Here is a 20,055-nt window from a genome sequence, read left to right as displayed (position 1 = left end):
CGTTAAACAAATTGCAACAGAAGCAAACTCAACTGATTTTGTATCCTCAACATGTCCTGAGTGAGGGAAAAAAAGCCCCGAAGAATCCCATTAGGGGAAAGTTTAGAAAAACACCCAAACATATCCCATTTATACGAATATAAAAAGTTTTTTTCACGTGAATAGGGTAAAATTTTTAACCTTTAGATATCTCCATGAAAATTACTGAGTTGATTACTTACATTAAGACAAACAAAAAATGTATTACAAGTTTTTTGAAATTATTTGTTAACATGAGCAAATTTGCATAAATCTGCATAAATTTGCATAAATCGCACCGTTTTGACAGCACATGTATATATGAAGTTGCTGTGGTGGTACCGGCATGAAAATTGGAATGAGTTGACTCCATCGGTCAACCGACAAGTTGACCACTTTAAATTTCAAGATGACTGCAATTTTTCAAGACAGCCACATCCTTAGTAGAGCAGGTATGACATGCTCCGTCTCTATTAATGCTCATGGGCCTAAATTGGTTCCATTCCTTAAGTTTTTTAACTGTAATATGTTAACAAGATTGAACAAGACATTTTCACCTGCTCTACTCAATGTTTAGATCAGGTGCTGTATGTATGCAAATTAGCCATATGTAATTGGATTATGCACTGTTGGCTCATGTCATACCTGCTCTACTAAGGATGTGGCTGTCTTGAAAAATCAACCAAAACCCGGCCATAGCAGCGTATTTCAGTTTGTGCGAATAAGGGGATTTTACAGTCATCTTGAAATTTAAAGTGGTCAACTTGTTGGTTGACCGATGGAGTCAACTCACTCCAGTTTTCATGCCGGTACCACCACAGCAACTTCATATATACATGTGCCGTCAAAACGGTGGAATTTATGCAAATTTATGCAAATGTATGCACATTTGCTCATGTTAACAAAGAATTTCAAAAAACTTGTAATACATTTTTTGTTTGTCTTAATGTAAGTAATCAACTCAGTAATTTTCATGGAGATATCTAAAGGTTAAAAATTTTACCCTATTCACGTGAAAATAAATGTTTATATGCGTATAAATGGGATATGTTTGGGTGTTTTTCTGAACTTTCCCCTAATGGGATTCTTCGGGGCTTTTTTTCCCTCACTCAGGACATGTTGAGGATACAAAATCAGTTGAGTTTGCTTCTGTTGCAATTTGTTTAACCTTTTCTCATAAAATGACTGGACTACTTAGCGGAAGTGAAATCCCAGCAGTAGCCACAGTTTGTTGGCGCGTGTCTGGCCGTTTTTTTTTCTCCCCACATCACGTGGCATCAATTTTCATAAATAAAATCTACAAGGTTTTATATAACAGAAAATAAATACATTAAAACAATAACAACAGCAACAAAAAAGAAACAAAAACACAAAGCCAAGGCATTTAAATCTCATTGAGAGCGGACTGGCCTGTAGCTGCCATTTTTAAATGCCTCTGTCTTTTGCTAGCCTGCAGTAGTCTTGGTAAAAAAAAAATTGGGCTCATGGTCAACCCTTCTTGATAATTTCAAGTTTTTCCCATAAAAAGTAATCTTGAAAACAGAGTTTAAATTAATCCAGCAACCACAGTCTTCTTCCCTAATTCCTGTTAATTCTCTCCTTTTTGCTTTCAGTCTTGTCTTCTTGCTGTCTTACTCACTGTGAAATTGCTCTGCCACAATTTAACAAAACATGTCTAAGACACTTGTCATTAGTCCACATTCACTTGAGTTATACAGGCCTTCCTTAGCTACTGAAGACCCTGCCTGCCAGGAGGTGTCACTGATTCACCCAGATACCTTCAAAATTTGTGATTGGTCCATTTCCCTGTTCCATTTTATCAACTAGCCTATTGTTTGCCAAGACAAGTTTAAAACACATATCTAGAAATTATAATTATTATTCCAGGGAGCAAAAAGATTAGGAATACAAAAATTATTTAAATATTTTTTCTTTGTATTTCACTGTATGGCTTGAAGGACTAGAGGGTTCCCCTCTGAGAGAATTTCCAATTTCATAATCTCCATCTTTTGTTACCACAATGTTATTTTTGGATTGACTAACTACACTCAGCTACTTGACACCACCGACAAACAAAATCAGACTTATTTGAATTATGTTAAATTTCTGCAACATTGACTATTTTCTGTTGTTACAGACTGAACCGCCCAACTGTAAACATCTTGACATGGATATGACTGGTATGGAGAGGTTTACACAATCTCTCTCTGCTACAGCTGGCTAATCTCGCTGAGACATCTGGCCAGCAATCAAAAAACTCTGCAAATGTTAGTTAGATGTTGCATGTACAGTAAAGTGGTTGATGTCTGCTCTGCACTGTGGGGGCAGAATACACTACACTACAAAAAGCTAAGACCCAAAAGTTGTTTGCATCCTGTGGCTTAAAATATAATTTCCCTGTTTTCTTCTTTACTTATTGAAATTAATTCACAGTAATATTCTCCAAGAACAAACAACAACACACATTTATTTATTTTCACAAGAGACATTTCAGACAGCTGTTTAAAGCTGTTTAACTTATTAATGCATTACGACATAGTACTGTGTAAGTGTGTGTGTTTATTCATACAAATGTACTTTATAATTTTTGGGAATACGGCCATTTTCTGGGCGTTTCCCAGATACTTTAGGGAGAACTGCTGCAGGGACATGTGGATCTGCAAAGAATACAGATGTCTGAAATGACAGTCATAAGTTGAGGAATATCTGTTTCCTCAACTTGAGTGAATATTTAAAGATGAGGGGAGCATAAACGGAGGTGTTGGATTCAGATTGGATTTGACATTTTTTTCTGTTTGTCACAAAATCTAAGTTTGGTGAAAGGGAGGCAAGGGAGAAGGAAAGGCTGGACAGACTGGGACCGTCATGGCTGAACGGCTGAGATACTTTTCAATGAAGACAACATGCTCCAAAGCTCAGGTCCTGTGAGCTTTAAATGCCCTTGATGAGCCAGACACATTACAAGTGAAATTACAGGGAAAAGACAAATAACAAATGACTTCATCTTTCATTCCTCAGTGTCCAACCTGTTTGTGGCCTATAGCTCATTGATTCCTCCTTAATCTTTACAATAAACAAGTCATATGTGGTGGTTTCATTTTTTAAACCCCACAACACAATGTCATTTTTATATTCTAGTTGTTGGGCAGATTAATCCACATTTGGTGTGTTGATGAGTATTTATGAGCACAGAGCAGTTTTTCTGCCGCCTTGAAATAATGTTGATAGCAATTAAGAAACAGATGTTTCAGTGTAACAATGTGGCTCATTAATGTGTTTGTGATACCTGTACAGAAAAAATAGAGACACAGAGGCGTGTATTACTTGTTCTTATGTTTGATTCATTTTAGGCCTTTTCAATTTTTTTTTTCGAATTGAAGAGTGACCCCCCCCCCCTGTGTAAATAAAGTCACTTTGTCATTCAGAAAAGTTTATAGTTCATGTATATAGTTGGGTCAGGTAAAGACTTCTGTGAGGCTAAAGGTGCACAATGCTATATTACGAGGTAATTTGCACAACAACAGTTCTGTCTATTTGCAAAGCTACACTGGTGGTATCAACTGGGTGTTAATCTATAATTTAAACATCTTGTTAAAACCATAAAACAACATCTGCTATTTAAGAAATAAAGTTTCCCATAGCATTTTAACACACCGGTTGCCTAATACTCATAGGAGGTGTAAGTCTGACTTCTCAGAGAGTAAATGTTAGGAGGCCAAGTTATATTCTCAAAGAGAATAGTAAGGATGTATGTTTCATCAATTATTCTGTCATTATAACTCTGGTCTGTACAGAATGTAAATTGCTCTTAACAATAACATGACAGTAATTTCTTTTGTCTACATTTCAGAGAAAGACCATAGTCACCTTGTTTTTACCATTGCTGCCACAAGCTACCTAATATGTCTGCACACTGCTTTTGTGTTGCCAACTGGAGGTCTGTGTGGTGAATAGTCAGCATATTTTCACTTATTAAAATTCTTAGCATTCATATACATGTGCACATAATTGTGTTAAAGGTGCAGGGGAAAGAAACAACAAAAACAGTCAGGATTCTTAGAGAGGTGATTAAATGTATGACATACAGTAGCTTAGTCAATATGATTTAACATGGAGCATGCCAAAGATAAACAAGTGCAGTTACAGAATAGAATTTTAAATAGGGTATTAATATTAATACTCAGATGTATTTAATGTTAGTGTTTTAGGCTTAGTTACATCCTGTGTATCAAAGCAGTGAAGACTCTTCTGTTACATGTTCTCTTCTCTGTTGGGAGATAATGTTAATGCTGTTGATCAGCTTAATCCCTGTTTATCTGAACAAAATGCCTTGATTAAGACCGAGAGATCTGCAAGTCAAACAGGAAGCCAGCAAATCAATTTAAATTTACCTGACAGTGATTACAGCCACTGTTTGATAAACCATGTACATTAAAGGTTATTTGTGCAGAGGAATGATTTGCATACAACGTTTTACTAAAAAATATTTCAGCTATTTCCGAAAGCAGGAATACTAGGGACCAGTGGAGCAAACTTTTCTGGGATTTGACCCACATTTTTGCCTAGATTAGTGTCCAGGAAATATACAGTTTGGTTTGTTTTTACGTGTTTTGACAACTTTTGTCAAACAAATGAAGTGGAAAGACAAATCTCAGACAGATGGACGAAGTACTTGCAGCCTGACACTTGAGTTGGCTCATGCCTGCAGCAACTTAACTCTTTTTCACAAAAGAGAGACTTTTCTTAGGTAGAATCACCACACACACACAAAAAAAAGATTTTTTTTTTAAATAAAATATTATAGCTGGAAAATTCTTGAATTTCTTTCTGATCTCCAAGAAATCAGAATCTAATAAATCTAAATCTTGTTTAAACTTACAGTAGATTCAGCATTTGACATTTTGTGTTTGCTTTCTTCTTTTATACACACAGTCTCTGGCCCAATTCGCTAATTTGAGTCTTTCTTCACTTTCTGCTCGAGGCTTGGTAGTCCACTTTCTGCATGAAAATCATTCACACATACAATTTTATAATCAATGCCCACAGTAATAGGATTCCTCTGGCCATGGGCAATTAATACAGTTTTTCCCTTTTTTTTTTCTCCTTGCGCTGATCTCAAAGCTACGAGACATTGGCTTCTCCTCATTTACATATTTATTGCATTGGACTCAAATCTGGCGAGTGATTGATGTGGAGCCTGCCTCCTGAATTTTTAGCGGCCTATTATTATGAAAGAGAGAGAGAGAGAGAGAGAAAGAAGGGGGGTGGGGGGTGTTCTGCATGTCTGTGTACTTTTGATTAAAGTTGAAGAGGACAGAATCATAAGAGTTCCCCACCTACTTTCTGCTCCTGCAGTGCTTAATCTGAAGCCAAGTGCTGCGAACATTTCAGCATGTTACAGATATTGACAAGCCACTCTCTCACAAAAGCCGGGGCAGATATGCCTGTTAAGATTTTAATCAGCGTTTCATTTGCTCTTAATGTTAGTGAGTATGATGAGCCTATGTGTGTATTTTGAGTCGTTCTAGGATCTACATGTACACTATGGTATTAAGATCGTTTGGAATCAAGGCACAGTATCAGTCTGTATTGTGAAACTGTTGTTGACAACCAGCTGCCATTTTTCTTGGTGATAACCTGATAAGACATCATGATTTTAAGCAGCTTCACTCCCAGTCCACAGAATCAACTATTTATGATCTGGCTTATGACAAAACATCAGAGAGTTGACTTTACATAGCAAACAAAAAAGACCTCAAACACAACATGCAAATTAGTGCAGAGATATTTATCTCTATATTCTGACCTTGATTGGTTTTACACAAATGATCCTGCGCAGTCTCCATGCTGAATTCCTTTAAATTGCATACAGTAATTGTAGTCTGAACAAGACAAAGAAATATCATGCCAAAGGTTGATGCCTCTTTTTAACATCCTTATCAGTCCTAAATGTTGGACACCAACCGTGTTCGATGAGGCTGTGGTCCATTGTCAAGCACAGTGATTTCTCTGGTTGGTTGCCTTTGTCCTTCAGAACCAGAGGACACTGGTCACAAACCCAGCCGTTCCACGGGCCCTGTGAGAAGCAGTAAACCAACAGTTCCATAGGGAGTTGGCTTTAAACGCTCCACTGCTGCCTGTAATGCATGCATTTTAATGTGGCGCACCTCTCAAAGTGGGCCACTGTTGGACTGATGTTTGCATTCAGCTAAACTCTTTTAGTCAGCAACTCTGTCCAAACCGTAACTCATGATGGATAGACAGTAGAACTGACTGCATGGTTTTCAGTACGGCCTCGAAGCCATCATTCAGTCACCGTATTCCATGAAACTTTGCCGCATTTTAACACGTTTTAACCTACCGCTAACTTAATATTCATCTCGTTTTAGTATTTTAAGTGAGTTGCTATGTCTTAAAGTAAAAAAAGGAGAGTCGTATCCCTGCTTTCAGTAGAAGAGCTGGTAGACTACGTAGTGTCTACCAGCCTTCATAGGTCAGAAAGTCACTATAAAATGTATAGGGGACAAACAAAACAAATAACATTTTCTTCACTCCCCTTTGCATTGCAGCACAGAAGATAAGTTTGCTAAATTCGCCTATTGCCATAATTTCTCTAGTCATAGGAGTAGGTTGATTGCATTTAATTATCAGTGTTGTTTTGAGATCCAGGAGGCAGAGACGCGAGCACATGGAGGTGAATGGTACAGATCCCCTGTCCCTCATCAAACTCATCAAATACACAATCCAACAACTCCAAAATGCTCTTGTGGAGAAGGTGTGACCTGCACATTCACCACACTATGAAATAATTATGTAAAATTACGACACATGAGGCAAATACTCTTTTACGCTTACGCACTTTTGAAATCACTCCGCCCAGCAGCCGTGACTGGAATGTAGTTCCGGCTATGCATTTGCCTTGAAAACAACTCTGTCTCGTAATGTTACATTATTATTTCATTGCGTGATGAATGTGCAGGTCACAATTAGTCCATGAGAGCGTTTTGGAGTTGTTGGATTGTGTATTTGATGAGTTTGATGAGGGACAGGGGACCTGTACCTGTACCGTTCACCTCCATTGTGTTAGCTGAGCAGTTTGCGTCTCTGTCCTGCAGATCTCAAAAAGACATGCATTGATAATTAAATGTAATGAACCTACTGCTATGACTACTGTATATGGATTATTGCAATAGGCGGATTTGCCAAAATGTTGAACTATCCCTTGTGCTCACTATGTGATTTTAGCATTTTCTGATTATTAGTAGTAAACACACATGGTCCTTGCAGGTATTAGGTCATAATAAACCAAGTGAAACTTTGACCTGGTCATGGTGCAAAATAAAAAGTTGGAGGATCATTATAATAGCTCATGAGGGAGACTATGGACATCTTTAACAAATTTCACATCAATCATCCAGCATTAGATAAAAAGACGAGACGTGCTGATCTCATGGTGGAGCCGGTGGATGGTGGAGATTGATCCTCTGGGGACTATGAATGTATCAATCTATCTTGTAGCAGTTGTCACATATTTCAGTCAAGACCAAAGTGGTGGACTGACTTTGCCATCCCTATCATCGTGACTCCACTGGTTTTACACAGTAACAGTTGACGGCGACTTCTCTCTGGCCGCTCCAACCACTCCTCCAACATGCCATGTGGACCTGCTCCTATAATTTCCATACCAGTCAATGACCTATAGTAATAATTGTGATGTATGAGCAGAGATGTGACACCTTGGTTGCTGACCTTTCCCACAATCCCATACTGAGCAACCTTCAGCACCGGGCCCCACCTCTCTCTCTCTCTCCCCCCTTCCTCCACCGGCTCTATTTATGGGGCCTCCATCCTCCCTCGTCCCCCTCATTCCTTGCATCTTGTCGTTGGCTTGATGTACGTGGCTCGACACACTCCAGTGGCTCTATGAATGTTAATGTCGGGAAGGGGGTGGGGGGAGATGGGAGGGGAGGGGTGGCAGCATGGTACAGGGAGCAGATTCACCTGGTCTGCAATGCACAGCTACAAGGAGCTTTGTGTACATTATTATTCAAGCTATGTTTTTCTTACGTTAATATCTGACACAATTTACAGTCAAGTGCATGAGCAGCAGTATTAGAACAAATAGCAAGCTAGTTATTGTGCACTCAGCTACAGCGTAATATTGATTTGCTGTTGAAGATGAACAACAGACTGCAGACGGCACAATGATGAGCGGCGTTGCGGATCTGTTGGTCCACACAATAGCAGGTTGTTACTTTGTGAAAGATTAAAACACTTTGTTGCAGATGAGCTTGTAACTTTACACATCTGTCTTGTCCTGCAGGTTTCTCTTCCTGTGAATTATCCCCCTCCTCTCTGTTATCCCGGTGTTCATTCAGTCCTCAGCCAGTGTTTACCGAGCTCTGGCAGAATTGAAATGTATGCATTATGTGGCGATAATCACAGGGTGCTGTAATCTTTGACCCTTGTGGCACATTTCAAACGTGGATGGGAGATTAAGCCTCTCATGCAGCTGTCTGACAGGCTGCCTTTGTGCCCCTGGAGAGATTCACTGCCCGACTATAACTCTGCCGGCCGGCCTCCTCGCATTAAAGATACAATACATCATTTATTTTCATTTTTGATCTATTGATGGAAATTGCTTTTCAGAAGTTTGGTTTGCCCTTCATAATTTAGACCCATCAGACAATATAAATCATGAAAGCCTGAAATGCATGGGAAAATCTCACTCTCTAGCCCCACCCTCATAAAACTAAAGGCAAACACACCCACAGTGTTGTTCTTCCCATTAGAGGTTCAGCTTGAAATCTCGATCTAGCCAAGTATGGGCTTTTATTAGGACTGGGGCAGTATTAGATCAAACTCTATATCTCAACATTGCTCTATAGGCACTGAATTGAATGTAAATGGGTGGGTGCTGATGTACCCACGTGAACTAAGTTTCTAGTACACTGGTATTGGAAATGTTGAGTGTGCATTTTATTTTGTTTTTTTTTGTGCAACATTTTTCTCTGCTGCATAAAATGCACCACTGTACCAGCATTTATTTGTGATATACAAACTTCTGTGTTCACATCAATCATTTAGTTCATCAGTTTCCGTAATGAGCTGTTTTTGGCAAATTTTGTGACATGTGACTTACAAACAATAAACAAAAATAAACATAATAAATTAGCAATTAATAATGATACAATTTAATTATTTTATTTGAGAAAATCTAAATTTAAATCAGGTGATATGATCAATGACTGCCTAGAATGTACTTCTGCTTGTGTTTACCAAACTATTGCACTTTCAGAATAGTAAGTAATCAATATGCATCTTAAGTTGAATGAAAATGTGATTATATTTATCGTATTATATGTTAAGTTAACATAATATACTAATTCAATTTTGACTTAAATTAAACTTGACCTATATATAAGATTTACTACATGTGTCAAATATGCTTGGTGATAAAAAGGTTGAACATATTTGCAAAACAACAAAAAACAATTTCGGTTTAGGTATATAGTACATAGGCTACTTCTTAAATGGTGAGATAGTGTTTTGAATAGTTTATTAGTTTTCTTCATCTGAAGAGTAAAAATATCTTGGAGCCACAATTATGCTCATGTTAAACAACACTAATTCTAATTCTACATGTGAAGTTGCCTTGTGATAACAAACTCAGGATTATGACCCCAAGGTCAATTTCTCTCCCAGACTGACAAGATAAATGTTCTTACATTTCCTGAACTCACCCAACAACACATCTGAAAAGTGCCGTGTGTGTGTGTCGCTGCGCTGCTGTACACTTTGCAATATGTTTGAAACGTGAAGAGGCAAGCAGACGGGCGGAGATGAGATGAGCTCTTCAGAGTGTAGAGCCTGGAGAGGAGGAGGACAGCTGGGGCCTGGCACTCCCTCTGTGTCGCTCTACTCTTTGTCACGGGCAAAAGACTCTTGTTTTCAGGCAGTAATCAGACAGCCCTGGGGCTCTGTAAAGACCCTGTTCGCTTTTCATCTCAACTGTTGCATACACCCCGCTAATTGGAATCCTGCAACTGGGTCACAGGCATTGTCTCTCAAGTGCTGTCAAGTCATTGAGACACATGAATGTGGAATTATGGTCGCCTCAGATGCATGATTGAGCCAACCCTCAGCTCTAGGACTGATGTTGGCCCTTTCTTTTCCCCTCGCCATTACCTCCTCCATCTTTACCACATTTCTGGTTAAAACTAGCCATCAATGGAGTTCGGCAACTAGCATTTAAAAATCTCAAATCATCATCAGCTGGGTTTTATTGTTGTTTTAAGTATTTCTGTTGAAGTCAACAAAATGTTGGATGAAACGAAATGTTTGTAATATTATCATCATTATAAATCAACATTGTATTCTACGGAAAGGGAAGTTTTCTGCAAGTTTTACCTACAAAACCTCTTCCCTCCACTTGAGTGGAGGAGTTGAGCAGCAACCTGATTCTGCAGTTTGTCAGTGATTAAAAGAAGAATTAGCCAGCCTAGCATGCCACCACAAATGAGCAAAACCCTCTGGGAGACTAGAGACCAAGCAAGGCACATTTCCAATTATACTGCCAAATGACTCATTTTCTTATTGGGCCTCCTATAATTGTGGTGGGTATTGGGTGCATGCAACTCAATTTGTCTTACATATTTGTTGGTAGGATGGTAATAGAGTTGACAGAGCCAAGGGGATGATATGAATGAAGGAGACAAAATAAAAAAAAAGAGGATGAGATAGATCCCTCAATATTTGTTTGATCTGTCTCATCCTCCTTAAGACTGTTGAAGTTTAAAAGCCAGGAAGAAAATGCCACTTTAATCATCTGTGGATTGAGGAATGGGAAGACTATCATTTTCGAGTAATCAGAAAATGTCTCCCCAGAGTAATTGTCTTTGCTCTGACTGCTGAAATTAATGAGGCTTCCATTGATGTGATTATCTGTCCTGACGATCGTCAATATATAAAAAATAATTGACAAATTAAATTACAGCAAATTTCTTGGAAACTTGAGTTTTGTTAAAAGCACTTTCTTAGTGTTTTTTCTACTATAACAAAAAAAACAGAGATTTAAAAGTTTTTGCACAAGCAGATTCAGGCTAAGTTGGGTAAGCTTTATTAAATTTGCAGACACATTTAGAGCTCTTCACTGTAAATTCTTCACCACTGTTGTATAGGACACAACCAGTTACTTATAAAGCAACTGGACTACATGTCAACATAGGCACATAAAAGGCACAGCATTGACCATGAAGCAATTAAGCCATTTCACATTGCTAACATTGCTTTTCTTTTTTTTTTAGCAAAGCATATGACACTGAGTGACCTACAGGATTGCATTCAACATGATGGTGCTGTTTTACTATTATGTTCTCTATTCTTTAAAAAAAGAAATCCTTTTATGTTACAGTCACCACAATTGGCCTGTCCATTAGTAACAAACTCAAGTGGAGAATATGCCATTCAAAACATTGTTTTCAAAAAAATTAATATTAAAAAATAAGTAACATTTCATATACATAAAAGGTACAAACTTTAAATAGAACAGTTAAAGTGGATTACAGTAAAATTAGACCCCATTTCTGACATGTAACATACAGTAAGTCCAGTGAACAGTAGCCTTTGTTTATTCACAGATCATTTAGCCATCCAAGTGTTGTGAGTTCAAAAATATTTCTTTAGTTTAAAAATGAAAAGAAAGAAAGAAAGAAAAAACTCTTATCTTTCAATAATTGGTTTTAGGAGCGACACAATAGGTGTCAAAAAAGTAACCCAAGTGTGAAAAGGCTATTTAAACAAGCATGCCATTATGCACTCTGTGTAGAACAATTATCAATTCCCATTTAAACTATAATCAACTCTGTGTGGTTCGTTTGTGTTGCTCCGCATGTATGTGTGTGTGTGTGCAACAGTGAAAACTGTGCGTGTTTGATTCTGGGTGCAATATGAGGGAACATTTTGCAATAAAGTGCATGTAAAGCAGCATGTGTGGACTGTGTGAGTGAGAACAGAAGGGACAGCTGTGGTTTTTTTGTGAGGCGAGCTGCCCATTGCTCACTGCAGGGTAACTGTGAAAACAGTCGGGGTCTAAAAGGGACCTCGTCCCCGCTCCCTGCTGGGCTCTCCTGTCCAAATCTGTTATAGTGTTCCCCGTCTTTGTTCAGTAACTAAGTGCTCCCTGCGTAGGAGTTTTAAACCCCCCTTTTCTTGCTAATGCCCCCAGCAATATGTTGTCACTGTCGAACTGGTCAACAAAACGCTTGCAGATCTTAACAAGCATATGTCACGGACCAAGGTGCGTTTTTTTTTTAATATGACAACTTTGTACGTTCACTGTTGCGAACACTCCAGTACAAAAGAATGGAGGTCACTGATTATCATGGAAACATTAAGCCACTGTGTAAACTCCAAACATGTTATTAGATATTAGTCACTAGGTATTTCTTTAGTCCTCTTTCAATTGCACTTGAATACAAAATACATGGATTTATCTAAACACTTGCGTACATGTAAGACAAGATCTACAAAATGTTATAAATGATGTCAGTCGTCTGAACTCTTACTTGTTGAGAATCATTGCCAACGTATCATCAGCCGCTGAGGGCCGTCACGTTGACTCCCCCCACCCCCAGTTTCGGAGCACAGTAAGAAGCAGGAATGGCCGAGCCAGGCTCCCTTGGCTGTGGTTCTGACCTGGACCGTAGTTCAGCCAGGGAGGCCGGGAAGGGAGGAAAGGCCCGGCTCTTGTTAGGAGGAGGCCGACGTCTCCATGGTGGACAGAATACGTACCACCTCGGTTCTCTGAGTGGGCGAGATGTGCTGGGTCATGTGCACGATAGAATCCATGGCCACCTCGGGATTGGCTTGAACGAGGCTTGAAAAAGAGAGGGGGTAAAACAAAAAGAAAAACATCAAGGTCACGCAGCAGAAAGCTGGGATTCACAGACAAGGGGAGAAAATGAGTTTCACCGCACTGAACCTGCGTTGTTTGTGATCATTACCTGCGAATCTGCTTGAGGATGTGATCGCGGCGGATGTACTTGATGTTCTCGTCGATGACGGACCTCGCACCCTCTTCTTCAGCTAACTGCCTCTCCAGCCATGCCACAACCTCTTCGTTGTTATCCCACAGATAAGCCTGGATAATGCAGGGAGACAGGGATGAGTCATTCTGAGCTAAACTCTGATTTCTAGGCTTTATTTATCGATAAATATCTAACTATTTCATGTGTGTGTGTGTACGAGTGTAATTGGAAATAAAAATATATATATATACAGTATATATATATATCAGATACAACAGTTAAAACTTGCATTCTATAAATAGATATGTGAATAAAAAAAATGTCAATAAAGATGGACAGGCATTAAGTGGCTGCCTGGTGTTTTGTGAACTGGACCTGACAGGAAAATTAGTATTCATGAGGGTTGGCATCTCTGATCCCAAACAAAGCCAGGCTGGAGGGCTTAGCAAAGATTTGGGGGTGGAGAGGTTTAATGGGCTCTTGCCTTTTTTATGAACAGTCCTGCTTGAGGTCCGCAAGAACGTTTAATGCCCTTATTAATCATTTTTAATCTGTTTGCTTTTAATTAAGAAACAGTGTGTTGCTCTCCTATCTGCACGTGCCAGGGCTGTGATTAATTGTGGCTTAAGACAGCCAGTCCTGATTGGGATAATATATTAGCTAACAAGAAGGCCACATCTTAGGAGATCTCCGGCGCGGGGGCCGGTTCCTGTCACCCCTGCTGCTGGTCCTCTGAGCCCCGGACTGGGCCATGAAGAAACGCAGTTATGCATCTCTGAGTGCTGTTTATTTTCATTAACCACTGGTCATCGGTTCATCTGCACTTAATAACAATGATTAAATAGGGATGATTACTTCCTCTTCAACTGGTACACCAAGAGATGGGAGTTTGAGGATAAATAAATAAAAAAATTAAACACCCTCTGTAATCACCTTAGGGGGTAAAAAGGTGTCCTGAAAACAAGTAACGCGTCTGATTTGAGTTCACAGAGAGAGAAAGAGAAAACAGATATTACGCCTGCCTAACTCAATTACTCACCACAAAAGAGTGGATATAATGATGACTGTAGTGTGGATACAAGTAGTCGTTAAATGAAAACTGAAAATATTCCTGTGTGGTTGTGAGGATGTGTACATAAGAGAGGATGGAAAAAGTTCACAATATAACTGACACTACCTCTGCTGTCTAAACTCAATCTCTTGTCTTAAGAACACATGTATTTTCTCACCTAAATTGGCCTTAAGGCCTTTTTCAAACTCTGGAACTGGCTATTTAAGCTGTGCTAGAGAAAGTTTGTTGTACAGTGGTACAAAACACCTTGACCTTGGCAAAACAGCAAATTGCTTCATCCGCAAGTATATTATGTGTTTAAAATATACACAAGCTAAATAAATTGTAGGACAATCATCAATGAAAACAAAATTTTCTTCCTCCTCCTCCTGTGTGTGTTTCTTTATGGTGTTGACTCCTAAGTCTTCAAAATTAACCTTAAATTCATAAACTGGCCTCTTCCACTCAGTCCAGCTAATAGAGAGACCACAAATGCAGAGTGGGTTTTTACCTTGACAGCCCCCTCAGCCTCCACAAACCAGCGGCGTAGCATTGCCTGGATCTGACCGTCCGTCAGCTCACTGTTGGCCGCTTGGATCTTCCTCTTCACCGTGTCCTCAAGCAGCAGACGCCGCAGACGCCAGTAGAAGAAGAGACGGGACGTCTGCCATTCCAGGATATCCTGAGAGAGACGACAGAAGGAAATGAGAAGCTGTTACCAAGTTTTAAATGTTAAATTATATTTAAATATATATATATATTTTTTTTAAGTTACTTTAAATGTGGACAACTTTTTTAATATGCCATACCATATGGGATGTCACACAGAGGCAGAGCTCATTAAAAAATATCAACTATGAGCTACTAATTAGAAAAAGCTTTTTATACAGTAATTGCAAATACTGTACATGATGTCAGGCTAAAAAGCAACTCACAGAATAAACTTAAGACGGACATAGAGATCAGTGCAGTTGATACTGGTCTGTAAGTATTTCCAGTCCATATTGTGTAAAAAACAAAACAAAAAAAAAACTCCAGGACTTCCATTCATCCGTGAAACGCCCTTCTGGTCATGTGAGGAAAGAGAGTGTGGATATATGTGCGTATGTGTGCGTGCGTATGTGTGCGCGCGCGCGCGTGTGTGTGTGTGTGTGTGAAAGATGGGACTTGGAAGGCACAGAAAGAGATGGGGCCGGCCCGAGGCTGCTCTGTGGTTGCTAAGGTGATTGACCAGGGTCATCAGAAGATAATTATGAGGACGAATCTCACAGCCTGGTGAGACCAAACATTATTCACCAGGCAGGTGCAGCAGCAGCAGCAGCAGCAGCTAGACTCACTCTCCCCTGTGGGCTTTTCAGGCTATTCACATGCTGCACATTCACACTGTAGCAAACACATGCACACAAGATAGCATTAGAAAAAACAGATAAAGCAAAGGGAGGAAAAGAAAGAGTTCTCACCGTGATAACGCCCTTCTCCTGCATGCGGCCTGGGGTGTCATGGAGGTCAGCAAACTGCACAGCCACCTGGTGGTAGATGGGCAGGAGAAACTCCTCGCGCTCCTTCAGCTTGGTCTCCAACTCTTTACGATCAGGGGGACTCAGCTCTGGAGTTCCTGTTGAGAGTTCAAAATAAAACCATTTTACATATCAGCCAGTCAAAACCAGAAACTGACAGCTGGATAGAAAGTATATGAAAATGAAACATCAATTAATGTTTCTAGGATTGGGGCATAGCCTGCAGGGACTGAGCTCAGATGCAACCTGCACATGGCAGACCTACATCCCTTATAGTTCAAAGTTCTGGATGTAGCTGTGAATTAACCTCTGCTAACAGCATTTTGTTGAGCCCCCCCCCCCCCCCCCCCCCCCAACCCTCTATTTGCTGTCGCTGAAGACTGATTTCTGTCAATTCCAATCTGTAAGCTCTCAAACCCCTCCCCAGTAAAAACCTTCCATTCCACCAGTTCGCCCAAAGCGCCAAACCCCACGTGGCATCAGACCACAGCTCCACTGAACCCCCCCACCCCGAGTAAAATCAATAGCCTGCTCAGGAGTGACAGGAGAGCTGATGATTGATCTGAGCAGGCTGTGATTGACACATCTCCCCAGGGACTGCAGAGAAGATGATACAATCAGCACCAAATAAAGAACAACAGTGAAAGCGCACATGCTCCATGCTCCATGCCCCCACCCCTCACCCCCCACCACCCCGATCTATTGCTCTTTACTAAAACAGGACGGCAATGGGAAAAGACCAACAAATGAGTGCAAAGCTGAAGGGGACAAAAAAACAAAAACAAATGACGACTTTTAATTAGAATTGAACTGGATGACTCACCCAATCTTTCGGCCAGGCCCATGTAGACCGGATCTACTCTCCTCATGGTCTTCACCAGGTCTTTCCTCCTAAACTTGATCTCCACTGTTCCCTCTGGTTCCAACACTCCTCCTCTGGAGACAAGAGTCATTCAATTGAACAAAGGCGCTTCGATACTGATGATTCCAAATTTGCCCTTTTGGTCGTCCAACTCACCGGCTGTCCTTGTCGGCGTACATCTCCATGTGCCGGGGGTTGATGGTGGGATCTATAACCACCCAGGAGCCTCCCCTCAGTTCAGCCTGTGGTGGAATATACACCAGCACCGGCTGCTTGTATTCCCTCAGGCCATCCACGATGTAGGCGCCGAACTTCAACACCTGGTCGTACATATCTAGGAGAGTAAAGATTTCAAATGAGATGCTGAAAAGGATTAATAAACCCAGATCGACTCTGCAACTGCCATGGAGGCAGAAGTACCTTTCATTCCTCCAGAAAAGCCCCTCCAGTTGGCGAACACGATGAGAGGCAGGCCTTCTCGGTTCAGGTCCTTAATGGCCTGGGCTGTTTTGAAAGCAGAATCTGGGAACCACACCTGGCCCGCCTGCTGGATGATCTAAATATACAAACCAGAAAATTAGCATCAATAAATCCGCAAATGTGTTGAATGCCAGATCAAATCATCCACGGCATCCTTACCTTTGCCTCCGAGTCCAAGTTGGCTGGATCTGCTGGGATTGACAGCTCCACTGATCTGGTTTCCACAGCAACAACTCCGGTAGGTATCCCACCCAGTCTGTGGGGAGAGAGAGGCCTTTCAGCGCTGACATCTACAAAATACCTCGACTACATTTTATAATGGCAAGGTAATTATCTGTGTCTGTAAACAGATTTATTTTTGGCAGCGTGTCATCTGGGTGCAGTGTGTTGTCTGGGCTCTTACCTGGCTCTGCCCACCACCACACTCTGAGCCCATGGCTGCATGATCTCCATGAAGGAGCCATGGTCAAAGAAACCACTCTGCTGGGAACCCTTGGGAGCTTTACACACACAGACGAGTGAGAGAAGTGAAGAGAGGTGAGACAGAGAAGGAAATGGAGTTAATTACTGCCACTTGGAAATGCAACAGAAAACATTCTTCCCCTTTCTGTACATTTTAAAGTTGCAAGCAGCCTGAGGTTGTGTATTTTTTTTTTTTTTTAACACTTTGAATGTGTAATCTTGGCAGCAACAATGATGGATGACTGTATGAGGAGGCTTGCTCAGCTCTTTTACTGCCTGTGCACCCAGAGAAACATGCCCAGCCTTGGAGGTTACCATTCAATTAAGCCTCGCCACTCATCACTACCAGAAACGTTGACTGGCTTCCCACATGGTCCACCAATCTCTTCGCTGTCCCTAGCTATAATTATACTGATGCTGAACCTGCTCAGTCCTGACCTGCACACTAAGACACGCTGCATCTATTGTGGCAGTGGGATGTTAAGCTTCACTGTTTTTTTCCCTCCTTGTTTCTTAATAGCTTCTCTGGTAATGAGCTAGTTCAACATTTAACCCAGAGCATATTAGGCTGAAAATGACAAATCTTTATGTTCACTTTAAATACCACATGCAAAAACATGAGTTATGACTGTATAAATGCTGATCGAGCATTTTATATGCAAATGATCAAAGGAGCAAATATCATAGTTACATCCTGAATACCATATAAGGCCATAAAATGTATTTTATCACAATTCATGATTTGATGTTTTTTGCTACCCCATTGTTAATTTTTTGGAATAAAGAGAGGCTTGAATGTACGGATTATCATTACTGATTGTCTTTAGTGATTAATATTGAACACTGTTAGAATGTTGAAAAAAATTGGACAGTTTTCTTTTCTAAAGAAAAGTACAAAATTCAAAGATGTTTAGTTCATGTCAACAAAACACAAAGAGAGAGAAAAGGTGAGCTTCATAAATGATAAAAGAGAAGCTCCTCACTCTGGCTGGGACGTCCTGCTAACATCCAGCGTGGGTCATAAGGAGCCTTGGTTGGAACAAACTCCACTGGTCGATCTATGGGATCTTTGGCACTGAGGATGGGCACTGGGCTGAATCTACACTGTGGAGAGAAATTTTATCCAGAAATAAAAAATAGGGTTAGAGGTAATAACTACAAACAGCTCTAAAAATGAGGACAAGTTAACTTAAATTAATTCAGGATGCAACATCTTATTAACCTTTGGCATGTAGGACAGCCACTGCAGGAGAGTGAAGACTCCCTCAAAGTCATCACAAACAGTAGAGTGGGTCACACCATTGTTGTGCATGATCTGAATGCCACCGAGCTGGTTGTTCGATGTGTACACTTCTCTGCCCAGCACCTGGAGTTGGACAAAACGACAAAGGTGTGGATTTCACATTAGAAAAAAGTATATGTTAACAATATTTTGCTCTGTTGTAGGTTTCGTGTTTAAACCTCACATTCGGCGGTAAACTGTTGCAGAGCAGGTCTTAAAATGCTTCAAAAGTGGAGCTACAGTTTTCTGTCCAATTGAATCATGTGAAGATTTTCCCTTTAAAACCCTCCTCCCTCTGGCCTCCAGTGGTGCCAGCAGAGTTAATCTGGTGTTCATGTTGTGCAAACTTGGCTGATAACAGGAGGTGTCGTCACCAGGGTTTCTGCTCTGTGGAGCTGTGGATCAATGAGCTCGTGCACAGACGCAGACGTGTCCGGTGACAGCGCAGACCCTGCATTACATGCCCGCGCTGCGTTGCTGTCAATACAGCCGATCAGCAGCCAGAAATCTCTTTATCACTGTGGTCACAGGTGGGTGCCACTATCTGCCATTCTTCCTGTGGGATTTTCTTAACAGACTGTGAATTAACAAATGCCCCATCTCATTTAAAATACTCAATTCACGTATAAGCGGTATCTGGCTCTGTGCTCCCTCTCGTTCCTTGCTGCTGATTTATTCTGAATACTCTGATAGAGGCTATTGTGCAATAGTGGCATAGAAGGTTGCAGGACAAATCTGCCTTCAAAACTGACTGTGTGCCAACCTGAAGCCATAAAACCTCACTCCCAGCCCACCCTATTTTCATAAGCAGCTTAGAACAGGTGGCAGGGCCCTGACATGGTTCCATAAAAATCAGAGAGGAGCTCAATCCCTACCCTCCGCTCTCACCTTTTCAGCCATCATTTACTTTCTTTATTACCATTACTGGTTATGTATCTGGCTACAAATCTAGGGCACTCTCCTAAAGCTGTCAGGAGAGCCGGCGGCCCCAAGAAACATTGCAATCACCTTGACATACACAAAACCTCGGCGCCCGCGGCCATCGCCGGGCGGCTTCATTAAGATTCCACAGCAGAGAGGAGAGGATGGGATATAGGAGGAGGAACAGAGGGAGATGACTGGGAGGATGAAAACGAAGGGCCAACTGGATGTAACAGCTCACTGGGGTATTTGCACTAGTAGTTACTACCCAGTCCCCATGAAAATATAAGAGCTTTCCAGCAGCTAATGAAATGATGATCTCTGGGTGGCAGCCTCCTGCTCTCCATTAAGTTTCAGTTAATAGCCAGGAAACCACATGATAAACGAGCAGGGGGAAAAAACAGCCCACTTTTTGCCTGTGCTGCTGGTGAAAT

The 20,055-nt window shown here is 40.8% G+C and overlaps 1 protein-coding gene across 9 annotated transcripts in view; it reads right to left on the bottom strand.

The window, feature by feature from the left end:
* Window positions 1–11,121: 11,121 nt before the first annotated feature.
* acaca (acetyl-CoA carboxylase alpha) overlaps window positions 11,122–20,055 on the bottom strand; it is a 36,730-nt gene continuing 27,796 nt past the window's right edge. For all 9 annotated transcript variants that reach the window (XM_085797564.1, XM_085797559.1, XM_085797566.1 and 6 more), the window contains 11 exons: window positions 18,641–18,784; window positions 18,402–18,522; window positions 17,360–17,456; window positions 17,116–17,212; window positions 16,897–17,032; window positions 16,633–16,810; window positions 16,438–16,550; window positions 15,558–15,712; window positions 14,609–14,779; window positions 13,023–13,159; window positions 11,122–12,895 (listed from right to left, as the gene is read on the bottom strand). In XM_085797564.1, coding sequence (XP_085653690.1) covers window positions 12,769–12,895; window positions 13,023–13,159; window positions 14,609–14,779; window positions 15,558–15,712; window positions 16,438–16,550; window positions 16,633–16,810; window positions 16,897–17,032; window positions 17,116–17,212; window positions 17,360–17,456; window positions 18,402–18,522; window positions 18,641–18,784 — 1,476 coding nt within the window. In that variant the 3' untranslated portion in view covers window positions 11,122–12,768. The remainder of the gene's footprint in view (window positions 12,896–13,022; window positions 13,160–14,608; window positions 14,780–15,557; window positions 15,713–16,437; window positions 16,551–16,632; window positions 16,811–16,896; window positions 17,033–17,115; window positions 17,213–17,359; window positions 17,457–18,401; window positions 18,523–18,640; window positions 18,785–20,055) is intronic.

This window comes from Trachurus japonicus, chromosome 14 (assembly GCF_045865225.1).
Source record: "Trachurus japonicus isolate A0001 chromosome 14, Traja_1.0".
NCBI lineage: Eukaryota > Metazoa > Chordata > Actinopteri > Carangiformes > Carangidae > Trachurus > Trachurus japonicus.
This window is presented reverse-complemented; position numbering and strand designations above follow the sequence as displayed.